Source organism: Pseudopipra pipra, chromosome Z (genome assembly GCF_036250125.1).
Source record: "Pseudopipra pipra isolate bDixPip1 chromosome Z, bDixPip1.hap1, whole genome shotgun sequence".
In the NCBI taxonomy this organism is placed as follows: domain Eukaryota; kingdom Metazoa; phylum Chordata; class Aves; order Passeriformes; family Pipridae; genus Pseudopipra; species Pseudopipra pipra.
Window position 1 is genome coordinate 38,397,573 of NC_087581.1, and position 27,434 is coordinate 38,425,006.

The 27,434-nt window shown below is 41.5% G+C and overlaps 1 protein-coding gene across 6 annotated transcripts; it reads left to right on the forward strand.

Annotated features, from left to right (window-relative positions):
- The first annotated feature begins 916 nt into the window (after positions 1-916).
- Positions 917-26,793, forward strand: ZFYVE16 (zinc finger FYVE-type containing 16). Of its 6 annotated transcripts, none has more exons than XM_064642932.1 (18): positions 917-1,038; positions 6,415-6,523; positions 6,696-8,848; positions 12,011-12,107; positions 12,928-13,101; positions 13,925-14,076; positions 17,002-17,380; positions 18,108-18,230; positions 18,312-18,467; positions 19,039-19,263; positions 20,140-20,222; positions 22,086-22,190; positions 22,601-22,751; positions 22,938-23,018; positions 23,537-23,699; positions 24,036-24,141; positions 24,556-24,720; positions 24,970-26,793. In XM_064642932.1, the coding sequence occupies exons 2-18, from the start codon at positions 6,454-6,456 to the stop codon at positions 25,129-25,131; spliced, it is 4,545 nt and encodes a 1,514-aa protein (XP_064499002.1). In that variant the 5' UTR covers positions 917-1,038; positions 6,415-6,453; the 3' UTR covers positions 25,132-26,793. The 6 variants fall into 6 exon arrangements, with proteins under 6 accessions (XP_064499002.1, XP_064498998.1, XP_064499003.1 ...); XM_064642928.1 differs by having other exon boundaries at positions 922-1,157; XM_064642933.1 differs by having other exon boundaries at positions 923-1,079.
- Positions 26,794-27,434: the final 641 nt, after the last annotated feature.

Below are 27,434 nucleotides of genomic sequence, written 5' to 3' on the forward strand. Positions count from 1 at the left end.
TTATATTTTATATTCTGTTGGTTAGTGACTCTATCACTTCTCATGCTAATTGATCCCATGCTCAGTCATTCTCTTCCTTTGGGTTGGGGAGTTTCTGGGTTCAGCGGTCACACCCTGCCCCTACTGGAATCACCCTGTATCCAGTGGCAGCTGATTCAGTCCAGGTCCTGAGCTGCCTTTGTTACTTCCTTCTTCATCTTGGGAGTTCTGTCCTTGTGGCCCATAAATGCTGCATTCCCTGTGCCCACTCTTAGTGCAAATCCTTCCCCCAAGCCCAGGGCTCAGATCACTGAGACACATCCAGTCCTAAACCTTAACAAGGGCAAGAAGGGCCTCTCTCCCTTCTTGGGCTTGAAAGTTACATAGATCAACCACAGAACAGCCTTTCTTAGCAAAACTTTGACACATTCCACGTTTTGCAGCAATCAGGCAGGATCCTGACCCAGCAACCCCCTCTCATTCCCCCTAACTCTCTGGACAAACTGTTAATCGTTTCTGACTCTATCTGACACATCCACGTCACCACAGGTTGGGGGGGGGGGTGTGACATCACGAGACCCGGCAGGGAGCTGACGGACGGGAGTGACGTCACCGCGAGGTGAGGGGGTGTGAACGCCACGATAACCGGCGGGGTGCTCACGGACAGCAGAGGTGTCGCCGCATGGAGCCCGTGTGTGACGTCCAGCGACGGCGCGGGCTGCCCCTCCGCGGGAGCGGGAGCGCGCGCAGCGGTGAGCTGCCCCGTCAATCACACTGCCGGCCCCGCCCCCTCCCCAGCCTCCATCCCCCGCGCTGTCAGTCACTACGCCGGTCACGCCCCCTCGCGTCGGCTCCGCCCCAGTGGCTGTGGCGGGAAGTGGCGCCGCTGCGCACGCGCAGGGTGGGCACAGCTGGTCACGGTGACATCACGCCTTTCGTACCCGCGCATGCGCAGCGCTCACGGAGCAGGGCCGGAGCCGCCGGCCGGGCCGGGGCGGCCCTGAGGAGACACGGCCCTGAGGAGACACGGCCCTGAGCCGACACGGCCCTGAGCCGCCGGTGAGGAGGGACACGGCGCGGTGCGATCTGCAGCTGCTTCAGTGGGTTAACTGCCCCCGGAGGTTTGAGCGTATCGGTGGTGTTTTTGCTTACTGCTCTTCCGCTTATTTATATATAAGGTATATAGAGTATATATAGGATATGTAGAGTATAATATATAGAGAGAATGTTATGTAGGGTATGTAGTGAATAATATGGAGGCTGTTATATACGGTGTATAGAGTATGATATATATTCAGACAGTATTATGTAGGATATATATAGGGTAGATAGAATATAATATATATATATAGAGAGAGAGTATCATATAGGTTATATAGAGTATATATAGGGTAGATTTATACAGTATATAGAGTATAATAGAAAGAGATGATTATATAGGGTATATAAAGCGTAATGGACAATCTTACCCCTACACTTCCAGGCATTAAAAGGTTGCCAGACATTCTGTATTTCCATGGAGTAGGGTCTGGGTCCAGCAGAGCACCCCACTCAGTGCCAGGGCTGTCTCATGAGCATCTGCTCATTAACAGTGTAAATCACAGGAGATGGGAATGCTGAAGGAATGTGCCAGGCCTGGTGCAATCCCATTCTCATGGCTCATTTTCTAAGGCTGAGTAATAAGTGCTCACAATAACTATGAGATAATAACTGGCAGGTGGTGGGGGTGGTGCCCTGGGCAGTGTGTGGGGGCTGTGTCTACGCAGCTGAGACCGTGGGTCACTCACTGGTGGACTGGCTACTGCTGGTGGCACTGAAGGACTGCTGACAGTCCATAACTGCTTTCTGAACCTGCTGCATTGTGTCCAGATCTGGGCTCCTCAGGATAAGAAAGACAAGGACCTGCTAGAGAGGGTCCAACAGAGACCACAGAGGTGGTGAGGGATCTGGAGCATCTCCCTGGTGAGCAGAGACTGTGTGAGCTGGGCCTGGTTAGTCTGGAGAGGAGACAACTGAGAGGGGATCCTGTCAATCCACACAAATATCTCCAAGGGATGTCAGGATGGTCCCAGACTCTGTTTAGTGGCGCCCAGCGACAGGACAAGGAGCAATGGCCATAAAATGAAACACAACAAGTTCTCCCTCAACATGAGGCAGAACTTCTTTCCATGGAGGTGACAGAGCCTGGAACAGCTGCCCAGGGAAGTGTGGAGTCTCCTTGTCTGGAGACATCCCAGACCCACCTGGACATATTCCTGTGTCACCTGCTCTGGATGACCCTGCCTGGGTGGGGGTTGGACTGGGTGATCTCCAGAGGTCCCTTCCAAACCTGGCTGTTCTGGAATCTGTGATTCTCTGTGTGGTGTTAGTGATGCTGTTTTGAGTTCAGGGGGCAAATTTCTTTGGGTGTATGAATGAAAGAGAATCCCCAGGAGCTGAAGGTGATGTTGGGATAGAGCTGTCACAGTGGTGCTGAAGGAGTTCTGTCCTTCTAAGAAGTCTGTGTTGAACTAACAGAATGTTGCTCTTCGAGCACAACAGTTTTTTGTAGTGTGCCACGTATTTTTTTCCTTATATGTCTGAAAACTTCTGCAACTTTTGTCTTCACCCCCTGATTCAGCTCATAGTCTTGCTGAGGCAACAGCAGCTGGAGCTTTTGGGATGGATAGTAAATTGTCTTGCTCAGCAAGAATAATTTTAGTTTTTATTTGTGTTTTCTACACAACGTTTGTTCAGTTGTGCTGAACTTCTCCATCAGGTTGGTTGTTGGTGAGCTCCATGGGCAGTTGTAAGCTTAGATGTTTTGTCTGTAGGGCCTCAAGCCTGTGGGTGGGTTGAGGTGTTGGGGTGTGGGAAGGGGCTGAGAAGAATAAAGCTGGTGATTAAGTCTTTAAATACCCTGAAGGTGGGAGAAAAGGCACCCTGTGCTCCATGAGCTCCTCTGTCCTGGAGCACTGTGAACTTGGTGGTTGCATTTATATCAGAGGCTTTGTTCCAGTTGTGGTAGTTGCTGGAAAAATCCGCTTCAATCCTGAGGATAGCAGTATAATACAGCTTTCTGCTCAGGCTAAGTGTAATGATTAAACACAGTGATGGAGCTGAAGTAATGTGACTTAGCAGTGAGTGGAAAGACTTCCCTGGTGACCAGAACTGAGGTGGCTCCTGTGGTGAGCTCTCTGCAGACCTGTGTGCCCCTGTGTGTGAGTTTCTCTGTCTCTAAATATGTGTTGTTTTAGAAGTTCCATGCATAAGCAGGCCTGGCCTCTGCAGGGGAGATCAGCTGTGGCAAACTGGAGATCTGGTAATGCCCATGTGTGCTGACACTACAGAGAGTGGTTCTCAGGAATTCCTAATTTCCAAAAGGCAGCTTATCTTCAGACCTTGAACTGGTTAGTTGGTAATAATTAACTTACTTGTTCTGGTTTACAAGTTATCAGCATTGAAAACAGCTAACTACCTCCATTTAGAGAGTCTATCTGTAAAAACAAACCCCTGACATCCATCCTGTTACCTGGCCACTCGGTATCCCAGCAGCTTTGTGCTATCTTCTCCTTTAAATGAGAGTGTGTTGAGAAATCCCCAGTGGAATGTTGGTTCTGAACTCTAGAGATTGTTACAGTTTTAATGTGGCACAATTATTGCCTCTGTTCTGTGGGGTAGTTGTGTGCAGTTTGAAGTGCTGTGTTAGGAGTGTTTCAGACCATGTGTCAGAGACCTGAGAGGAATCTGTTCAGACACACACGAAACATTTACGTGCACAAGTGACACGTCCAGGGTGCTTTTTTTTTTTTAGTACATTTTATGCTTTTATTATTATTTTCCCTTTTTGTGATGGACTGATGTTTTAGCTTCAAGTCTCCTTGCACATAAATATTTAATTTATCTTAATCTCAAAGCACGCAGTCTTTAACAGAAAGTTATTTAAATATTGTTTAAAAGTTACTTCTACTTTGAAAAAAAAAGTCTATAAAACGGAGCTGGTGAGAGCCTGAACTTGTATGTTTCCCTACACTGTCGTTTTAGATAATGTTATAAGCTTATCTGAGGCTTAATGCCTCAGATAAAGTTATAAGCATTAAGTTTTAATAGCTTATTTCTAAAAAATGCTAATCTGTGAACCAGTTTGGAGATTGTCTAGTGAGTGGATTCAGAGCTGTAGAAAACATGTTTGGAAGACAATAGTTCTGTCTACTTAAAACCATATATAGTGGTGGTGCTCCTGATTTCTGATAATTAGAAGTATAATTCTGTTGTTAGGAGTATGATTCTTAAAAGAATACTTTATGGTGATCTAGTCTGCCCTTTTTTGAAAGGTTTTGATTTTATTGTGCAATTTTGTTTTTTTTTATTGTAGGTCTGTTGTAGAAAAGCTGAAAACCTATCAAAAACTTCAAGAAAGAGTAGTGAAATTACAGGAATAATATGCTAGTTATTCAAAGTCAGGTTAATTACTCAAAATGCTTTATTAAGTCAAATGGAACTATTCTATTTCAAAACCAGATTTAATAAAATGTAACTACATTATTGGGTCAGTAGACTGAGATGTGATAATTTCCTGAGCTAGGTGTAGAAGTGATTTACTCTGTATTAAGTAGATGAAAATATTTGCATATGATTTCAGTTCTACAGTTCTTTGAGTTCTTTCCTTTTTCAGAGGTCAGTGGGCCAGTGCTGGACAACACAAATGCATCCTAATCTACCTATTTAGCATTGTAATCTGATAATGCACTTGTGCTTAATTCAGTATTTGTGCCACTCAAGAGTGCAAAACAATGAATTTAAGTCTTTTAAAGTGTAAGATAAAGATAGATGCAATAATTACTTACCTCTCCTCTGTATTTTTTTGAATTATGAAAGGGTTTTTTTTATAAATTCTGGTGTCATTAAGGTATCTGTTATCTGTACTTCGATGTCTCTCAGTGGACCATCAAAAGCTGTTAATCTTGTAAGTCTCTTAATTGAAATTACTTCCAGTTCAAGTTGTAACGCCTCCAGTTACCAGGAGGTTGCGAAATGGGGTGATTGTTCAGGCAAGGGCTGCATTCAAATGAGTGAGAAGAAGTGGCATTAAGTATATATCTCTGCTGCTTGATGCCCTCTAGACAGCTGTGAGAGACCTGGGTTATGGTGTAGTGTGAAGACCTTTGCTGTGACAAATGAATGCAAGTGGGTATCAAAAAAATAGCGTATTCGGATTGTTCACTTCTGGTTTATGCACAGGCACAAAATGCTGCCCTGCTGCATACTATTTATTTCACCTTCCTTATGCCTTGCAAATCTGTTTGAACTACACATTGCCTAAAAGTATTCTTGTCACATGCACATTAATGTGGTGAATAATTCCATATTGATGTAAGTGAACGCACCTGATCTGAAGGATTCACTGAAGGAAAACCTTACACCTCAACAAAGGAAGTTAAGGTTTAGAGTGTGAATCTGTACCTGCAGTGTGGCATAAGTGATGTGAGTGAATTTGAGTATTTGTTTGGTCTCTAAGCTTTTAGAAGCAGCAGTACTAGATGGTCAAAATACATTGAATTGGGGTGGGAGGTGAAGTCAGCCAGTGCAGAGATTGAATGCACTGATAAAAGTAGAAGGAAAACTAGAGAGACCTCCACAGGTGTAGTTTACAGACATTAGACTGAATGGATCTGAGTCCCTTCAGTTTGCTCAAAGGAAGTGTAAATATTGATTTTATTTATACAGAGTTGAACCATGTGAGCGTTTAGCCATGAAAATAGATGTGGACTTAGGAAGCAATTCAGAGTGACCAAAAAGGCATAAAATTGAGTGGCTGGAAAGGTTCATTAAGCAAATGAACCAGGGTGTTTTGCAGTGTGGAATGTGATTGATTAACAAGTAGCTTTCTGATGAACTGGTAAGTCTAAAAAAAGTGTTTTATGTTCTTGGGGTCTCAGAATTTCATTTGTTTTTGTTTTTTGAGTAGAATAGAAATGATAAGCTGAATTACCATGCTAGATTTTTAATTTTTATTATTATTTATGCCGTTCAGTCATGTTGAAGGGTAATAATGGCCTATTTTGTTTTTTGCCTGTGAACTGTGGTATAAAATGTATATGGAGACAAACTAGAAGATCCTAATATGCCTTCTGGTTTTAAACTTGCTGACATTGTAATGCCATAGTACATGCTTTCAGATGCACTTGTTTTTTATAAGGAAGCCTCAATTTTGTGATTTAAAGTGGATTTTTGGGTGTATTGTTCATAGTGTGCTGGGTACACTATGTGTAGAGCATATTCAAAGTACATAGGGGCTGCAGCCCTGTTTGTACTTAGGTTTTGTCTACATTGAGGAGAGAAGATGATGTTAATAAAAAAAAAAAATACCTTCCAGAAGTTGTCTTCTGATACTAACACTTGGGCTTTGTAGACATCATATTACTGTGAATGAGATGCTGTTGTTGTTCTTTGTAGGTTTAAGGAGGGTAAAGCTTCACTCGAACTGAGACTAGAATGGACAGTTACTTCAAAGCTGCAGTGTGTGACTTGGACAAGTTGCTCGATGAATTCGAGCAGAACACAGGTTGGTTCCTGCACTGGCTTGTTCTCCAAGTGGTCAAATGGCTGTTACCATGGAATTTGAAAATAGCATATACTAAGTATGGATGGATGAATAGATGGGATCTAGAGGGAATACAATGTGGAAGGAGAGGAGTCTTACAAACTTTGCTTTGATCTCTTCTTCCTTAACACAGATGAATATGACTGCCTCAGAACACCTCAAAACCCATGTGACTCAAAGCACCGTTCCCTCTTCTCAGTCCTGGGGTGCTTACAACATGCATTCCCAGCACCAGAGCTGCCAGAGGATGCTGACAGCTGCCTTTCCCCAGAGAAGACCCCTCTCGTTAGCCATGCTGGGACGAGGGGCGTGCTGCTCAGTCAGTCACCACCGCAGGAGCAGAGTGTTGCTGGACCTGATCTTCTGTCCACTGTGGACAGTGGTTCCTTAAATGAAATGGAGGCTTCCAGCCTGGGAAGGTGTGGCGTACCTGTGTGTGATCTTGTTAATGACACGGCTGATTTAATCCATGCTCACCAAGGTTCTCAGAAGTTGCAGCCAGCTGACTTCCAGTGCAGCCAAGGGTCAATTGGCTTTGGCCTGTCTTGCATACCTGTTCCTATTTGCGTGTCATCATCTGGTTGCAGGGATGCTTCCAGCACAGAGCAGAGTGATGGGGACTCAATGCTTCAAGATTCAGGATGTCTTACAACAGAGGAAATGAATCATTTAGCTTTAAAATCAGACAGTTACACTACAGGAGAGATCTCGGATTCATGTGATGATCAACACAGGACAGAACCTGTAAAGTGCAGTGAAGTACTTGATCAGCCTGAACAAGCTGCTCACCTTGATATCGAATGTGTCCTTGTAACAACACAGAATTCAAATGCAAATGGTCCCAAAGATGAGAAAGCTTGTGAAAAACTGCTTTGTGAATCACAAGATGATAGTGCATGTTCTGCAGTAAGCAAAGAGATGCATGGAGGAAATGCCATAGGAAAGGGAGACCCAAAAGATGGGAGTAATGGTATATCCATGCTTTCAGATCTGCTCAAGAGGCATCAGGTGCACAAAACCCATGCAACATTACCTGGAATTTGTGTTGCACCAGGCTTCTCATGTCAAACAGGAGCTGAAGTACAATTGGAAAAGAAAATCACAGAAGAGAATGTATGTAATGAAGAACTTAACAGCAGTGAGACACTAAGGAGTGTTTCCAGTTTGCGTATTTCAGAGGATGTCCAGACCTCTCTGTCATGTCTCCCTGTGTCCATGTGCGGCTCATTAGTTGTAAGAGAAGAAAAGGTTAATCCTCTACCTCAGAATGCAGTGGCAGAGGTTATTAGTGGTACTGTAGCTGTTCATTCTGGAGCATCTAAAACTGATTCCTCTGGCAGGGAATCCTGTGAAAATACTGACTGGCATGAGCAGGAAGAATATTTAGCTGAAATCAGCAAAAGTATTGTGGAAAACAGTGAGGATGGAGTGCAGTGCAATGCTCAGAGTGTAATTGATGGTGGTGACTCTCAGGAAATTGAAGCTTTTGCTTCTGCTTTTCTAGACCTTGAGGTTGAGCCATATGATGTAGGTGTGGACAGCTTCTATGATGAAAGTATGAGCCCAGTTGTGGCTGACCTTACTGTGGAGGACAGTGTTATTAAAAGTGATATTCTAGTCAGCGACAGTGAGCTTGATGATTTCTTATATGGACAAAGTCTGCAGTCCAAGGTGTTGAAATCAGACAATGATAGTAACTTAATAGAAAATAATGCAGATGAAGGAAATGTAACAGATGTGAACAACCTGGATTTCACAGAGGTCACTGAAGAACTTATGCAAGCAAAACTGGAGGAGACAATGAGCATTAATAGTAATGTTAAAGTATCTCTTTCTGCCAGCTATTTGGAAGCTGCAGCAGAAGATAATGTATCTCATGGTCAGGACGTAACTGAGAGTGGTAGTGAAGCTCTGGCTTCTGATGTTCCTACTGAAGGTGCAAGACCAAAGCAGTTGCTTGGCCTTTCCCAAGCTGCTGCTGGTCAGAAACAACTGAACAGAACAAATGTACTTGAGAGAGAAAACCAGGAACATGGTTCTGTTACCCCAGAAGTTCCCCTCTCAGGCAGCAGTGTAAGTGTTAGTAAGAACTCTGACCCTGGGGAAGGCATCTCTGAAGCTGGAGGAAACCAAACATCTGAAAACACAGAGTCACTTAAAACACCTGCAGCTCTGCTGTGGAAACAGCCACTGTGGGTCCCTGATTCAGAGGCCCCCAACTGCATGAACTGCCAAGTGAAGTTCACGTTCACAAAGAGACGACACCACTGCCGAGCTTGTGGGAAGGTGAGTTATGGGAGAGGGATCCTGTGCTGCTGAAAGGAAATGGATTCTTGATTTAGGGATAACCAAAGCACAGGAGGGAAAGGAGATTGACACAGTTTTTCTATGGTCAAAGTATTTATTTAACAAAAGATAATTTTCATTTTCCCGTCATAGAAACTTAAAGACTGTTGAACAAGACTGGTATCTTGTCATATTTTTTGTGAAAATTCTAATTAAAGGGAAGTACAAAGAATATTCTTTATCTTTCAATGCTGGCTTGTCTAGTGTTTTGCATAGAACAAGGGAGATGAGATGATGGACTACTTCATAGTAGTCATAGTGAATCAGCTTTTTGCTCAGCTTTTAATTAAAGTATCTAAGTTTTAAAAAATTGAGGTGATGCTGAGAATTCAGGTAAGTGGTTATACTATCTGTAAAGCACTGTCCATGAACCTGAAAGGATTGCAGTCTTTCAGGAGCTGTAACAGTAGTACAAGTGTAAAGGATTTATAGCCTAAATCTGTCCTCCTGCATGTTTAGATGTATAATTTTCCAGGAAAGTCGTCTCAGGGGAAGATATGTGACTCACCAAGAAAGCAAGTAGTTGTAGAACTTTTTTCAGCCTATGGTCTTCTGCAGTGAGTAAATGATGCCACATCTTGTCCTTAATTCAGAATTCCGTTGTGAGCTATTGTGGCTTACACTTGTAGTGATGCATAAATGGAAATACTGCCAATACTAATGAACTTATCGTTCAGTGTTGCTCTGTAAGATTTAGGGATGAGGAGATAGAGCAAAGATTAGTGTCAGTACTAACTTTTTGCATCCCTGGTGCTAAGAAGCATCTGGAGAGGCTTGGTATGTTTTTTTCCCACCTCTCTTCTAGCACTGTGTGTTCAAAGCTTGGTACTCCTTTATTTCAATTGCAGTAGGTGTGAAGTAAAATGTAGGTCTGAATCTTGAGTGCCAAGATAAGGAAGAACTCATTATGCCAACCTAGAACTTGTTGAACTTACTGCCAGAATATGCTGTTGATGTTCTGTGATGGTTTAAAATGCAGTTCTTTGGAGTGGGTTTTGTTTTGTCATGAGACTGACCGATTTTAGGTTCCTGTTTTACATTTTACTGTGAAGTTCCTTGCACCTTGTTTGGAGATGGGGATGGAAGACCCTTCACTGCACACCCTGTTTACAGCTGTAGGTGTGTTAGCTGAGGGGCTTTTGGCAGAACAACAGTGTAGTTAGAGGGAGCATCACAATCTGTGTTCATTAGGAGAGCAAGTGAAGGCAGTATAGGTTATCTATACCTTGCAGATATTCAGTGCTATGCAGTTGTAACTCTGGCATAGCTTTTCTGAATGTGCAATAGTTTAACTTTTAGACAGACTTTTTGTCTTTTTAATAGTAACTGTTTGTCTTAGAAAAAAACAAACATTCCTTGTGAAGCTGTTGTGTGGTATTATGCCACTTGGGACATAAGGAAAAACTGGTAGGAATTCACAGTTGTCCTGTGTGGCCTATTCTAGAAGACAGTTTTATATATTCCTATTATCCTACATCTTTTTTTACCCATGAATATGGCAACACTCACGGATTCTGGCCTCTGTGCTGGAGGGAAGTGAGAGGTTAGTGGGCCACACTTTCTCTCCCAACAGCAGCACTTTTGAGGCCAAACAGCTTTGCAGTTCCTTTACTGAGGTGTTTGTCTCTTGTGGTATCCTTCCTAGCTCAACCAGGATCAATTCCTTCACTCAGCAGCCCCATCTTTACCTCCTTTCCCCTGTCCCTAGTTTGTCTTCACCTTTTAGATGCATTAGGATTAATCTTCCTGCAATCCTCTGTGGGTCCCAGTGTCACCAACGGTATGAGGAGAATCCCCATTGCAGAGGATTGTGCTGCCTTAGCATTTGAAGCCTTAAAATGGATTGTGACTGATTAGCGATTAATCCTCATCAGTTACTCTGTTAATATCTGTACTGAGCATGTGTGTTTTCAGTTGAGGTAAATTACCTGGGGCACTAATGCAGAAGCACTTGAAATAGTTTCTTTTTTCAGCTCAGATTGCATCTATCAATTATTACTGATTTTATAGTGACCTTTCCTACTTAAACGAGTTCACTTGTAATAACTTGATTTTTTTTCTCTGTCACCACTGTTTTTGGTTCGTTTGTTTGTTTTCCAATTGATCCACTTTGTTTTCCCGGAAATAATTAGGAGTAGAGAAGACTTTGAATGTTCTTTCCACTTACTGAACTCTGGTCAGTGGTAGAAGGGTTCTGTCAGATCAAGGTTTCAGGAGACTTTTTGTAAGGCTGCTACTCTAGAGTCTGCTTATGGCTAAAAATGGTGTGACCTTCTGAAAACTTGCAGATCACCCTTGAAAGAACATAAGCTGTAGTTATTTATGTCAACTCTTGCAAAGACCCAGCTTTAGTAAAGACATAATTTTTTGAAGGGGATTGTGCAGGTGTTGTCCAAGCTAATGAGACACACTTTTTTCCCCATCTCTGCTTAAAAATAGACAAGACGTATATGCTTTTGGAGTAGAAGAGCACATTCTGTTCTTTCAAAGCAGCTTTCTTTTCAAATACCCTGCTGAAGGGAGCTTGTGACATAAAGGGAAGGATGCTTATTCTTCCTGAGAGAGTAGGAGAGCCTACTTAGCTGACATGGCACCTGAGCCAGACTGGGTGACTAGCTCGGAAAGCTCTGGCTTACGTTGTTATCCATGAGGTGGAAGACGCAGCTTGTAATTTTATAGCAAACTGGTAACACGTGTTATGGAGAGATTTGGTGCAGCTGCAGAGATGATTCTAAAGCAGTAAAGCAAATCTGACCCCAGTTCTGGGGCTCAGTCCTTGTTGCTGTTGTTTAATGTAAAATAGTTACGGAACTAGGAGTGAATTTAGGAATAGGTGTTGCAACCTGAAATTCTTTTCATCACCCCAGATAAGAATTTTAATATAATGCCACTTGGGTCCTCCATGTTGTTGCTTTTTGTTGTGAACATATTGTGGGTTTTGTTCTTGTTGTGGTTTGTTTTTTTTTTTCTTGGCTTGAATATAAGGTTGCAGATGGTTTAGAATGAAACAAGTGTATTTCTCAGAAGAGTTTTCTAATTCCTGTGCAATTGTAGACCACACAATATGTCTATAATATTTGATCCAGTCCTTTTCTGATTCAGGTTTTTTGTGGTAGCTGTTGCAAACGAAAATGCAAACTACAGTACATGGAGAAGGAGGCAAGAGTCTGTACTGGCTGTTACAATGACATTAATAAAGGTAAAAAGTTTTCTTTGAGTAATTACAGTAACTAGTAAAGTATCCCTTTAACCTTTGCCCTTTTGGGGGAGCTTGATTACTTTAATTGGTGTATGCTTTCCTGTTGCTGAGATGGAGGGATGAAGAGAATAATTGTACCTCCTCGTTGGATTTCAGTTCTTATTTTAAACTTCAAGTAGCAAATTGGTGATTTTTATTAAAGAAAAAAAGTAGTTTTTAACTCTGTAGGACTAAATATGAAGCTATACTGTTGGGTCATCTGTGACAGGGGTTCTAGCAAAAGTGATCCTCCCCCCACAGTAGCCTTCTGTGTGTTTAAAGGCCATGTCCCTGCTTGTTCTCACATGTTATTTGCCCATTTTATGTAGCTTCCTGTCCTAATGTTTTTACAAGTCACATAACAGCACTGCAGTAATTGAACCATCAGATAACCTTTCCTTAGCTGGAAGCTAAGCATGGGTTCTTATGGAAACATCAGGAGAAAACACTGATGTTCTGTTGTTTCATATTTAAATAACAACATATCAGATTTTTAATATGCCACCTGAATAGAATTTGACCTGATAAATGTGATCAGTGTGTTTGCACCAAGATATGGTCACTGCAGCAGTACCAGGAGGTACAGGGGGTTTCTGTCATGAGAACCAATCTGGCAAATATGCAGGCAGAAAACAAATGTAAATTTTCTTCCCTGCAATAGTCTGGGTGTGCAGATCACAAATTGTGCACTGCTTTTGCCAAAAACCCCCACCCAAAGTACCACACTGCAAATGAAATCTAATCAATTGAGAGATCTGAAAAACTAACCACATTTTTTTAGCACAGGCATTTGAAAGGATGATGAGTCCAACTGGTCTTGTTCCCAGTTCCAGTGTCTCCTCTGAACATTCTGCTGTTCCACCAGTAGAGGAAGCCCAGATGCCTGGCAGTGCCAGCTCCCCTTCACTTTCTGCATTGTTGCCTATCTCAGCCCTTAAACAACCTGGTATTGAAGGTACAGATGCTATAAACAGTATAGATCTAACACTTCCGGGGTCTCTTTGGAAAGAGTCACTTATTGCATGTTGGATTTGTACTTCGTATATTTTTTATACATTTTTGGTGGTGTTTTTTGTGGGAAATGTAAACTCTGTGAATGGGACACTGAACAGTTACTTTCACTTCCTAGTTTTGGTGCCAGGTCCAAGTTGGTCCTAAATCTCTGTTTATGAAATGTGGATGTTGCTTTTTGCATTGCCTTCTCTTTTTTATTATAAATCTTTTGTGTAACTTCTATAATTTTTACGTATCTTGGAAGATTTCTGGCTTGTGTTGTGACAGCCAGTCTTACAGTAAAAAACAAGAAGTAGCTGTTTAGAGACAAGTTGAAAGGGAACAGTAGAGGTTCATTGTCTGTGTAAATAAAAATGATTAGTGACTAAGTAGTGTCTTCGTTCCACTTTTATTAAACATCTGACCTTCTTCAATGGAAATAAATTTTTAAACAAAGTGAGAAATTAACTTTTTTAGATGTATTTCATCTTTTAGCTGTAATATGCACTTCATTCTTACCTTAGTACAGTGGGATGATTGAGGAAGTAGCCTTCCTTAGATATGGATTAATAGATTTAATTGTAACACGGTAGCTCCCAAGTAGGAGATTTTTCTGCATGTATTTGCCTGACTGGAGGCTGGCTGGTGTCAAACTCTACTTCTGCTTAATTCCACTAAACAGATTCTCCATGTATTTGGTGGGGAGAAGGGACTTACTTTTTATCCCTTTCAGGCATTGGAACAGTGCAATAACATGCAGTTTTTGTTTTCTTACCCTCTCCCAGGGCTGTGCCCCAGAGAGCAGAGGAGGGTCTGGTTTGCAGATGGTATTTTGCCCAATGGTGAAGTGGCAGACACGACAAAACTGTCCTCTGGAGCCAAGAGGTTGTCGCAGGACTTAAGTCCAGTGAACCCTGACTTGCCAGAGACTCATACGGTATGAGTGTGGAAGTGTGTGAATGTGCATAAATTACCTATTAAATACCTCTGCCTGCTATTGATGGGGCCTCTTACATCCATAACAGTTCTGCTTTTGGAATCTGGGACAGTATTTGAGTATTTTTTTGGAGGTGGCTGTGAAGTCCTTGGATTGAAAAACTCTGTAGTAGTTTTCATTTCTAGGAAAACTGAAGGAAGGTTTTCAAAGGAAAGCCTTGTTTGGTTTGGGGTGTCTGTGAACTTCAAAAATGGTATGGCAGAAAGTTTTCCAAAACTGGTCTTTTTTGTACACAGCCTTTGATTAATTACTTCTACGACAGTTCTTAAACCTGTCACTAACAACAGGCTTCTAGCAGAAGTTTGTGTTTGGTTTTGTTTTTTATTTTTTCCCCAGTGGTTTGCTGTAGTTTTCCAGTTGGATTAGACTAGCCGGAATTTGCATAATGCCCTGGAATACTCCATTATAGGGTGCAGCAAAATCTGTGTATTGCTTCTAACATGAACTAATACTAAACTGAGAGGGGGATTGGCTTTTTTTATCATGGATCACATTCATGGTGTTGAACTAGCTGCACTTTACAAAAAAAGTCCAAAGAAGAGGTCTAAGTTTGCTGTGGAAAGATTTGGAGAGGTTCCGCAGCTGAAGCCTTTTTAAGATAAAACATAGCTCCGACATGCTGTCTCAAGTGATAATATAAATTCTGTAATTCTCGCAGGACTCAAGAGTTTTTAAAATACATTGGTAAAAACCCAGACCAGATCATTATTATTTTTATATGGAGGATCTGGACACTTACCAGGTACATAGCATGTAAATCAGCTTTTATTCATGAAGAACAAATAATAGTAGATGTGAATTCATTTGAACAAGTAAGGACTCCAAGAAGTTGCAGTAATTAGATTAGTGCAATTAGATTAGACAGGTATAGCCTGTCTCACATTTTGGGGAAAGAGTAGGATATTTTCACTTGCAAAATATGAGCAATGTCTAAAACTAAAAGCATCACGGACAAAGTGAGCGGGATACAATTGGTTGATGGTTGGTGTAAGCAGCCTCAGAAGCTCAAACAAAACCACCACAGTGCAGCTGTGAAGCAAAGGTATCACAAAATCCTGACCATGAAGGCAAAAAATGCAAGTGATATGAAACACCAGCAAGCAAATGCCTGGGGAAGAAGTCTATTATTGGCCTGTGTAGTCATGTTTCTGTCTGCGTGTTTGTGGGGTGGTACTTTTGGGGTTGGTGTCCTTTTATTTTTTATTCTCTGGTAGTGTATTCAATAAACTGAGGATTTGCTGGAAGTTGATGGGACATCAGGAGAGCTCCTACAGGCAAGCATAGAATTGTCAGATGTTTTCCTTGTTGCAATATAAAGTTCTTCCCTATGGAGATAGAATGCAAGTCTAGTGTACTTGATAGCACACCTCTCAGGGTTTCTTTTGCTTGTTTTATTTTTTAATGACAGCTGATATCCTGATGTGCCCATGTTCACAGCTTGTGTCTCAGTTTGAAGAGACTGGAATGTTTGCTAAAGAGGATGAGTTATGACACAGACCAAACTCCTCTCTCTCAGCAATTGTAAATTCAAAAATTAAGGGGGCTTTAATCGAGGAAGTGTGGAAAAAAAGAAGAAATAACAACCCTTTATTAAAAGATATATGTATACTGGCAAGAACAGTAACAGAACATAAAAACAACTAAGCAATAGTCCTGTACCAAAAGTCCCCTTCAAACAAAAGAAAAAGTCTGAACACTTCTCTGTCCTTCAGCGCAGTTCCAATCACGGCCGGCAGGGGGCGCTGTTGGGTCACTGGAGGTGCAGAGCCTGCAGTGCTCTGTGTTGGCCTGCAGGGGGCGCTGTCGGGCTCTGGCGGTCACCGCGCGGGAAGGGGTCTGGGGGGGGTCTGGGATCAAGGGAGAAACTGAAGAGAAAATGGGGACCCTTCCCCCAGTGGAAGAAAAGGGGAAAAGGAAAGCAGTCCACCCCCAACGGAACTCACTGTTGTTCCCAGATGACGGTGTCTCAAGGCTCCTCTTCTCTCTCCCTCAGTGGGCACAGAGCTCTCCGATGAAAACACAGTAGGCTCCGGCTGGAGTCACGAGGCAGTGTGCAAAGCCAGCCGAGACCAGTGATCCGGCTTCACCAGGGCGAGAAGCCAGAAAAATAGGCCTCTAGGCCTTTTCTCCAAATGCACCCACACAGACTCCCATCTCCATCCCAGAGAGAGCTCAGCAGTCTGACCTGTCCTGTGTGAGGGCAGCCAGCAACCCCCCGTGAGCCGGGCCAGCTACCGAAATCCCAAACTCCTTCCCCCCCCTCACTCCAGCCTTCGATGGGCCATTAGCTAGGAATGCGGCCTTGCTGGCTAGACTCCCTTCCCCCTTCCCTATTCAAACTCCATTCTTCCAAAAGTGGAGAAGGGGAAGAAAAATTCCACTCCTGGGATTTATAGCCTATAACAGCTTGTCACACCCATCTCACTGGGGAAGCAGCATAGATTTGACTCCAAGCTCGAAATTAATCAGATGTAAAATCAGCTATTGGTATAGAGGGTAGAAGTATGTTTGCAGTACTAAACTACTGATCCAAGTGATGCTCAGTAGCTGTGAGTGGCAACACCAATAGCAGACAGATTCCTGAAGTGGCACCTAGTGTGTTGATTGTGTCAAATCTGACTGTCTATGCTAGAACAACTATTTGTGTTGCCAAACAAGTAAATTAATGATGCAGCTTCACCTATGTAATGCCTAAACATTAAAGGCAGGATCCAGGAGAGATTTGGTGGCTTTCTTCTTGTTAGGAGGAAATGCATTCTCAGCATTTGTGATAGCTTTCTTTCTCTTTTTGCATCTAGAATGCAGATAATGAAAGTTTAGCTGGTTGTGGGACAGTGTAGAATTTTTGTTATTTCTTCTTCATAGGCTGCAAACCCAGAGGAAGATGACATGTTAACTGATGTAAATCAAAAATGGAAGGAAAAAATTGATATTATGACAAGAACAGAGGAATCTCATCCTTCTGTTCCTTCAGACAACGCACAGCAGGGTGTCTCGGGCCAGAGCGAGTTGGTACCTAGTTACGAATCTGTAACTCTAGGAACTGAAGAGTGTTCTCCTGCTGCAGAGGCCAAGAAGACCAGTTGCAGTGCAGTGGATCAGGCTGCACATGATGTGTCTGTTAGTCCTTCAAGTTACAGAGCACTGTGTGGGGTTGAAAAGTGTGTGCGAAGAGACATCAGCCTTGTTCCTGATGGGGATAACCTGCCACCACTTCTGCTGGCTGTGGGTGAAAAAGGAAAAGGTAAAATCTGAGAAAACTGTTAATATTTAGTCATGGAATCATAGAATGGTTTGGGTTGGAAGGGACATTAAAGCCCATCTGTTTCCACCCTCTGCCATGGGCAGGGACATCTTCCACTATCCCGGGTTCCTTCAGGCCCCATCCAACCTGGCCTTGGACACTTCCAGAAATGGGGCTGCTACAGCTTCTCTGGACAACCTGTGCCAGGGCCTCCCCACCCTCCCTCCTCACAGGGAAGAGTTTAAATCACCTAGTGCAAGTTTTCTAAATATGAACTCACGAGCATATAATTTGTATTCTAATACAATTCTGCTGTCATTTATTTGTTGCGTACTGGATTCTTGGATAATTGAACACGCATTATTAACAGGATTAATGTGTTTTGAAAAGGATGCTTTGTCATTTGAATACATTATAGTGGTGTCTATGCTCACCAGTGGTACCTGACAGTATCAGTGCATGGATGAGGAGCCAGAACACACAGTTAGTTAGTGGTTTCCAAAGCAATGGTAGCCCCAGTTTGCACTTTTGTTAGAAGCTGCTACTTCAGTGTTATATGTTCCTCGAATCTTAGAGCTGTTCATGGTTGATCTGCAGCTATTCTAAATTTGGGAATAACTACCACCCTCTTAAGGGAGGAGGGTGGGACAATGTGTCATATGCTATGAACTAATGCTTGGTTTGGGTCCCTGGCTCATGTGTTGAACTAAATTGTTAATTTATTTAGATCCCGTGGTGGAGGAACATCCATCTCACCAAAAGATCACCTCGCTGCTTGGGGAAGGAGGTCCTACTCCATTAACTTTTATCCTAAATGCAAACTTGCTTGTCAATGTCAAGCTAATAACATGTAAGTATTGCACATTTTCTTTTCCATTAATCCAGCTTTGTTTTTCAAACAGCATTACTGTGGTGTCTTATCTTCTTAAAGGTTCCTCAGAAAGGTGCTGGTGCTTCTCAACCAATGGACTGCATGGTTTGGGTCAGGCAGAAATTGTCATTCTGTTACAGCGTTTGCCAGAAGAAGATGTTTTCCCCAGTGAAATGTTCAAATTATTTCTTGACATCTATAAGGATGCAATGAAAGGTGTGTAATTTTTAATGTCCAACTTTTTATTTTATAGCAGTATTTGTAAGTGTCTAATGATTCTGATGAAAGACCTTGCAGTGTTAGGCTTGGGTTCTAAATAACAGAAATAAAAGAATTTAAGTTTATTTGTTTCCTATACTTCTGTACACATCCTGTTTGCAGGCTCTCTTCTTGTTGTTTAGTTACATTGTGTTGGAGATCCTGCCTATAAGCCCTTGGGTCTGTGGTTTAGAGCATCTGGCATGCTCTTTGTAGAATTGCAGTATTCATTTATGTAAATATTTTAGGTCTGTTGATGGAAGTTCACCAACTGTTGTGTGCCAGAACATTGAACACTTCAGGATTTCTGGAATTTGTTTGAAGTAAAACTAGTTTTGTATTCAAATTCATTTAGTTACAAAATACAGAGCACTTATTCTGTGGATTTAGATGTCTGACAGACTTCAGGAGGGTCTGAAATCCACCACAGACCTGCAAATCTGTCAGAGGTCACTGGTTAGAACAGTTCTCTTGGCACTAATGTTTGGCTGACCCAGAATGTGCAAGCTCTCTGTCCCTCTTTCTACAGGAAGGTTTGTAAGAAACATGGAAAACATTACTTTTACTGAAAACTTTCTCAGCAACAAAGAGCATGGAGGATTCCTGTTTGTTTCACCAACTTTTCAGAAACTTGATGATCAGATTCTACCGGATAACCCTTTTCTTTGTGGCATTCTCATCCATAAGCTGGAAATACCCTGGGCTAAAGTGTTTCCAATCCGTTTGATGTTGAGACTGGGAGCAGAATACGGGGGTAAGTTTTAACACTTTCAGTAGCTATATAAATGTCAAGTTCCCTTTGGAAAATACAAGGGATTTTTAGACAAGTAAAATATTTAAAATCATCTTTGCAGTATTTTATGGTACACCTGGGTAAGACTGATATGGGAAGCCACCTATTGAGACACTTGGGAATGTTTACTGTCCCGCCGGACTGACTCCCTTAATTTTATTAGGTTTTTTCTTAGCTGATGAGAATGCTAAGAAGCCAAAACTGATATTAAAAAAACTCTGATATAAAAATGTCTGACTTTTTTTGTTGTAGGAAGAACGTTTGAAGGGACATTCAAAAGCCCAGTTTACAACTCTGACAGAATGGTTTTTTTAAATTAAATTACTGAAATTAAATATATTGGCAAAATATTACTGCTTCATAAACTGAGTACAGCTTTGATTACCTACAAGGGTAACTTATTAATACATCGGAAACATCTAGGCCTGTGAAAAGGCAGGACCCCACCATTCTACTAGCCACAAGTCTATCAGTATGTACCACTGGCTTGTTCAAGGATTTCTGGAGTCCACAATAGATCACTTCTGGCCAGGCCCATGTCTGTGTGGTGATGAGGATGGTAGCTGCTTTGTTCTTCTTTCTCCTACCAAACTACTCGTTGTGGTTTGGTTTTTTGATCAGTTTTGTAGGATTTAACCATGGATGGGGAAATCACCAGGTGGCTGAAGGACAGCCCATGACAGAGAATGAGAGAGGGGCTCTGCTGGCTTTGGCTGGTCAGATAATGAGATTAAGAAACACAGGTTATAGCTGAAAATATACTGTATAAATACTTGGATTAGGAAGTTTTATAGTTGTTGATAGGTAAACATGCCCTTTTTCCTTCCTTGTTCCCAGCCTATCCAACTCCTGTGGTGAGTTACAGGCACCGGAAGCCACTTTTTGGAGAGATCGGGCACACAATTATGAATCTGCTTGTTGTGAGTAAATGTTTTATTATCTTCCTCTTGTAATTTAAATTATGTAAAATATTTTCAAAATTCTGAACCTTGAAAGCAGTGGATTTTGGTAAATTTAAAAAGCAAATGTTTTTGTTCTTCATACTTGACTTGAAACTTTCTTACCCAGAGAGTGAGTGAGTTAGGAAAGCTGTTTGTTTCACCTGGTATTGTTATACATCAGTTCTGGTAGTGAGGAATGGCTTTAAATGATTGAGAGAAATGTTGACATTTGCATTGAAGCTGGTAGTAATCATTGTTCAGGTACATTTTTCTCTTCCAAGCTTCAGTGTGGTGCAGGAATTCTGGTCTTAAGTCTGACAATATTAAATGTAAAGAAAGACTTGACAGGCAGATGCTGTGGACTAACTGTAGGAGGACTTACTTACCACAATTAACCAGCCTGACTGTCTTTTGTGAAGGAGTTTTTGGTAAAATCATAAGACTAAGTCAAGCCTGGAATTCATGGCATTCCCTGTGGAAGTTTTTCCTCTGTTTGATTTAAACTTCCCAGTAGGCCTGTGTTCCTGGCTGGGAATGTTCTGGTCTGTGTTCCTCTTCTAATACTTACAATAGAGCTCACAGCACTTTTTATCCCAGCATTAAGGGTAAGGCCATGGAAAGAGCTGCACATCTTATTTAGGCAATCCCTGCATCCTCTCCTGAGAGTCCCCTGGCCATCAGAGCTGAGATGGAACTGAAGCCTTTTCTCTGACATTGGTGTCCAGGTCACTGCTTAAGGAACCAGTCAGAGGACATGCACCATCTGAAAACCAGCATGTTGCTTGTTAGTGTAGGAATCTTACACTGTAATTCCATGAGCCAGCTCCCAGCATGATTGGTGACATGACAGTACCAATGTCTAACTGCATTCTCAGACTCTGAGGAATCTTAATGTTGTGCTGCTGATGATGGGGGGTTCTATGGAATTCTACTGGCCTTCCCCTTCACAGCTGTGTCAGCTTGAAGCAGGCAATGGGAATATGTTCTCCTTGGCACAAGTTTTTATCACTAGATGACTGCAAAATAATCTCTTGGTGGTGCCTTGGCACCTGTGATGCAGATGAAGATCGTACAAAACCTCTCACCATACAAGTGACTGAGGCCATGGTAACTAATGGAGGCAAAGGGCACCTGTGATTTACATCCTTACTGTTGCTCAAACTATGCCTGTTCCATGGCAACCTGGAGTGCACTGAGATGTATTTGTAAATGCCCTACTTGTGCTGAATGAGGAAGGTACTGATTGCCTGGCTCAGCTGGTGAAAAGAGCCTTTTTATACCTTTTTTTCAGCTGAGCTAGTGAAGGCAAATGAGACCACTTCATACCTAATGTTGTTGTTCTGGGAAAAAAACAGAATTTTGCAGAAGTGGATGAGATGATGGGCGATGTCAGAGAAAGGTGTTAGAAATGGTGCAGTGTATTCAATTTATAGGTCAGCCAGTTAGAGCTGTAGGGGACAGGGTGTGAGCCTGGAAACAAACTCCTCTAGATGATGGCTTCCATGCTTCACTTTTCTGTCAGAGAGGGAGGGTGTTGAAGGTTTTCCTTCCCTAAAAGAGTAAAATCGTAATGTGTATGAAGTAGCCATAATCTAAATAACCCACTGGTAGATAGACTGACCTTGTCATCCTACGAGTTTGTTAATACATTCACTAAGGTACCTGTCACATACATCCCAGTAGGAAAAAAGGAATTACTAAGTTTTTAGCCACTCTTAATGTCATTACTTTTTAGAAGTCCTAGAGATGTATGTAAAGAACTTTTATCTAGATGATTTTTTTGTAAAAGATAAGAAAACAATAATTAATTGTCTCCTAATGTAAATACTTTGTCTGTTATAGGACCTTAGAAATTATCAGTATACTTTGCATACCATAGACAACCTTTTTGTTCATGTGGAAATGGGTAGAAGCTGTATTAAAATACCCCTAAAGAAGTATAATGAGGTGAGTAAACCCATCTCGATTAGCTTTCTAATCCAAGCTGTTTTAATCGTTATTTTTCATATAATACCAGTCACACCTTTACCATCAGTTCTTCTTTAAAAAAACCTCGCTGAACTTTATACTGACCTAAATATGTAAGGGGGAGAGCATAAAATTACCTGAGCACACATCCTTCCTTCCTGGATATGCTGGAAGGTGAATAATGATGAATTGAGATTTAGGATAACTGGTAAGTGCTTAAAAATCAGCAGTTTCTTCCAAATCTTTCAGTATTTTCTGGGATTCTCTCATACAGATTTCCTGGTGATGGTGTGTTGCTTAAGACTAAAAAAAAACCCCAAACCAAAAAAAAAACCTACTTGAATAGTGAGTGCAATTTGTCAGTGTAATGACAAATTTTGTATTGACAGATAATGAAGGTCATAAATTCTTCTAATGAACATGTAATTAGCATTGGAGCAAGTTTTAATACCGAAGCAGATTCTCACCTGGTGTGTGTGCAGAACAAGCATGGCCTCTATCACACACAGGCAGTCAGTGCCACGGGACATCCCAGGAAAGGTAAGTGCTCTAGTAGAGAAAAATCACATTTCTAGAGCAGAAATGTAAGTTCACTGTTAGGCTGCAAGGAAAATGCAACTCTGGTGGCACACTGAAATGTGTTTAAAAAGGGGTGTTAGTGGAATGTTAGTAATGACTGACTTGAGCGACACGAAGTGGTGTTCACTTTGTTCCTACTTTTTCTAGTTACAGGTGCAAGTTTTGTGGTGTTTAATGGAGCCTTAAAAACATCTTCAGGATTTTTAGCTAAATCCAGTATAGTTGAAGGTAAGAATTTTGTCCTGTGTATTTTCCTCTTAAGAGAACTTACACAAAAAATAAAAGCAGCAGTCTTGTGTAAGGTTTTATGCCTCAGTAAGCTAAACTCTTCAAGGTTTTTTAACTTTATAGAAAACCTGTTGCAAACAAAAGGCTGTGTAAAAAAATACATGTTAGTTCAGATACTTGTTAAAAAACATACAAAGTTTTAACTCTCTTTAGTCAGTTCAAGTCTTTCCTGTTTTCATTGCCATATTGCTCAAGTAGATATATTGGCACATAAATGAAAAAAAAATTCTAAGATTAGTCTAAGAATGATGTTTTAGCTTTAGTTCTGTTGACAAAAAGGTTTTCTTCCTCTTTCATGTAACATTTAACACTGTAGTTGGGGGATGGAGTCCTTTTGTGGTTTTATTAATTAGCTGTAGGGGAGGGTTGATCCCACTAGAATTTAAGCCATGATTCTACTAAAAAGCTGTGCTGCTCTTCCTGTAGATAATTTGGGATTTTAACTGGATTTGTTCTAGATGGACTAATGGTACAAATAACACGAGAAACAATGGAAAGCCTACGTCAGGCATTGAGAGACAAGAAAGACTTCAGAATTACCTGTGGAAAAATGGATACAGGGGATGTAAAAGAATACGTGGATATTTGCTGGGTAGAAAATGAAGAGAAAACAAACAAAGGGTAAATGTACTGCCAAAGCAGAACATCTTAGAGAATTCATCTTTCCAATGTTCAGATTTTTGCCTTCGGTTTCCTGAAATTAATGTAAAGTATTTTTATTGAAAAACAGTGGTCCATACCTTAAATGGTTTATAGCTTCTTAAACCTGCAAGATTGGCTTTATATTAAGTGCTTTTAGTTTCCTAATTATTTCTTTTTGTAGCATCTGTATTTTCATGATGCAAACCCTGTATTGTGTTTTGTTGTAAGGATGGATAAATATTATTTCATAAAAATTACTCAATCTAAACCATAAAATGTTGTTTTAATTATTAATTATACTATTGTCTTCCACAGAATTTTAAGCCCAGTAGATGGAAAATCAATTGGAGGAACTCAGAGTGAAAAAGCACCACAAGGCAGAGACTTCGAAAGAGAGGGAAAAGTTATGAAGTGCACTGAAGTTAGTGAATTACATTGTTCTTGAGCCTTTTTTGGTACTTTTTGAATAGTTAAGGGGTAAAGTGGATCGTACGAAGTGATACTACTAAAAAATGTGGCTGCTTTGATGTGTAGCCACGCTGATAGGCAGAATGTTCTCTGTGGCTCTTCGGTGAGTTTACATACTTTTCATTTTTCTCCCCTGAAAAAGACTAGAAGTCTGTTAGCATTGACAGCTCTGTAAATCCATAGCCCAGGCATTCCCATGGGCACTGAGGTGTTGTGATTGAATAACTGAAACACTTGGGTAGTTTGCCAGCCAGTAAGGCACTAGAGCTTGCTCTGTGCTGTGTTATGTGCACACTGAATTACTCTTTTTCCTTACTTTAGGATGTAACCAGGCGGCTCACTGTTCTTACCCTTTTTCTGGTTTCAGGTTTGCTATTTTGTGAAGGACAATGAACTCTCCAGTGCTGTTCCTCACCAGTTTGCTAAAGAGATTGCCACTGCCTGCAGCACTGCTCTCTGCCCTCACCTCAAAACCTTGAAAAGTAATGGAATGAATAAGATAGGCCTGAGAGTTTCCATTGACTCAGATATGGTAATCTTTCAACTTTCATTGCAGACTCCCCATTTCCACTGAAGTATCCCCTTGCACAGACTGTGGATCTCTCCCTGAATGTTTTAAATGTTTTGCGTACATACCCCAGGTGAAGAAGCTGCATTAGTGACTAGTTTCTCACTTCATGCTAGTTGAGATACTCTTTTAGCGAGATACTACACTTGTAGTGTTGTCTTGTTAATATAAAAAGTGTTAATTAATATCAGTATTAATGTGTTTCTCTCCTAGGTTGAATACTTAGCTGGATCTGGAGGTCATCTTCTTCCACAGAACTATCTGAATGACTTGGACAGTGCTCTGATTCCTGTGATTCATGGTGGAATGTCAGATCCTACCACACTACCAGTGAAAATGGAATTAATATTTTTCATTACAGAACACTTGTTTTGATAAGGCTGATGACAGGCAATATACTGATTTGCTAGATCTGAACACCAAAGTTATAATGCCACAAACACTAACAATGTTAAAGTTTCTAAACCTGTTGCATTTAATAGCTTTTCAAACTGTTTTTTTAACCCCCTCAGATCCTCCCTGGTTACTCTACCACAAAGGAATTGTAGTTTGTAATGTTCCTAAAGTCCTGAAAGTTTACACTTAATACAGGTGCAGAAGAGGGCAGGTTTTGTTAATCTTTACACAGCTGTAGCATTTACTATACCTAGTGTAACTCCAAGCCATACTGCCTTGCCTCAACCTCAGATAAGTGTGTTACTACGAGTTGCTACGGTTAAATGTAATCTCTGCAGCAAGTGCTTCCCACCTGCAAAGGAGCTGAACACTGAAGCAAAGCTGGCCCAGAATTGTTCCCCTGCCCTCTGAGGTGCAGACACGAGACCCTCTGTAGCTGACTGTGAGCCCCGTGTGTCAGGACAGGGCGAACTCTGCAGGTGTGTTGAAGACTTTGTGGGTGAGCTCCTTAACATGGGGATTGATGCTGGTGCTTCAGAAACATATGCTCTGCATTAATGTTTTATAGAATAACTGATATCTTTCTTGTATTTTTAACGTTTTAGCTAACTTAAATTGATGCTATTTTTATAAAAAGTGCTTTCTTTTTTTTCCTTTATTGTGGTTTAGAAGTCCTGATAAAATTTGACCTTTCAAGGATTATAAAAAAAAGATTAGCCTTGATATAATCTACATGTAGCAATAAGTCAGACAAGAATTCTGCAGTATTTTTTTCTGCTCCTGTCTGCTGCTTTTGCCACCTTCTAGTAGCCACCTTTACTTTCAGGGAGAATAGATGTATTAAGTGTGAATTTTCATGAACAGATCGATTCTAGTGGAAGGTGTCCCTGCCCATGGCAGGGGTGTTGGAAGTCCTTAAGGTTCCTTCCAACCCCAACCATTTGGGGATTTTTAGTATACTTGAGGTTCTTGCATAGTACGTATTTTTGATACTGGGTCACTTAAATCTATTTATGTATTTGTGATGCATGTGATTTGTACTGAGGTTCATGGAACCACAATGCAGGTTTGGTAACTGCCACAGGACTGTTTATCAGGAGCAGAACCAAAACTAAATATATACAACATCTATATTGTTTTCAGTAGAAATGCTGGTACAATTTTATAATGAAAGTATTAAAATTTTGATGCCATCTTGATGCTAATAGGGGATATTTTATGTTTTTGTATCAAAAACGATCTGTAAATTAACCTTTAACCTAATCTGCTCTTCTGTTACCTGTGCTTTAACACACTGGTGCTAGAAGGGTTCAGGCTTCAAGATCTTACCCTGGAGGAAATTGAGCTGCATTTCAGCTTCTTTGTGCTGACTTCTTCAGAGATACTGCCCTTCTGGAGAAGGGCTGGACTCACACCATGCACAGCAGGAACAAAACATGCCTTTGTTGAAAACAAGCTGCCCCTGGGCCCTCGAGGCCAAGCAGCATTTCCAGGCTGTGGTGGGGCTGGGGTGGCTGTGACCAGCACCCTGCACCCCACGGGTGTCTGCAGAGGTACCCAAACCGACAGCTGTCTCTTGGCACTTACCCTCTACTAACCCCTTTTCAGTAATGATCAATAAAGTTAACTACAGTGCTTGCACTCTCTGTCTCTTATTTATAATAAAGCAGGAAAAAAGACATGATTTGGGTGGATGTGTCCTGTCTTTGCAGCTTTCTGGGAACTCCTGATATTGTCCACAAAATCTGATTTGTCATCTGGTGTGCAACAAGCCAGTACACACCTGAGAGACACTGAATATTTATTTCAGAACTTCACAGGCCACGGGTTCGCAGTGTGTTCCACAAATCCAGCACAACAACTGGACTTTCTGTGCCATCATTTATACACAGAAATCCAGAATTAGTAACTTCCCAAGCGCAGCCCCTCTATCAGGATGAATCGGTCATTTCCATACAGGTTACACAACACCAGCCACCTTCTACATGTGCTCAGGGGAAGGGTCTGCACCTGGGCTGGGTCTTTTTCGGCCTGTAAGTGTGGGGTTTGGTATTATAATGAACACAGTTCAGCCACAGGATATACAGACCTTGAGTATTTTGCCAATTAGCAACGTGTACATAGGCACACATTAACATCTTCATTTCACACAGAATCAAATTAAGTTGGAAAAGGCCTCCCAGACCATCGAGTCCACCCTGTGCCTGATCTCCACCTTGTCATCCAGCCCAGAACACTGAGTGCCACGTTCCTTAGACACCTCCAGGGATGGGAACTCCACC

Bases quoted from the DNA above. Each gene is read 5' to 3' on its own strand.
- ZFYVE16 (XM_064642932.1), top strand. From the start codon at position 6,454: ATGGACAGTTACTTCAAAGCTGCAGTGTGTGACTTGGACAAGTTGCTC. The intron at 18,468-19,038 runs GTGTGTAATTTT...CTCTTTCTACAG, and splicing joins CTATAAGGATGCAATGAAAG to GAAGGTTTGTAAGAAACATG. The intron at 24,142-24,555 runs GTTAGTGAATTA...TTCTGGTTTCAG, and splicing joins AAGTTATGAAGTGCACTGAA to GTTTGCTATTTTGTGAAGGA.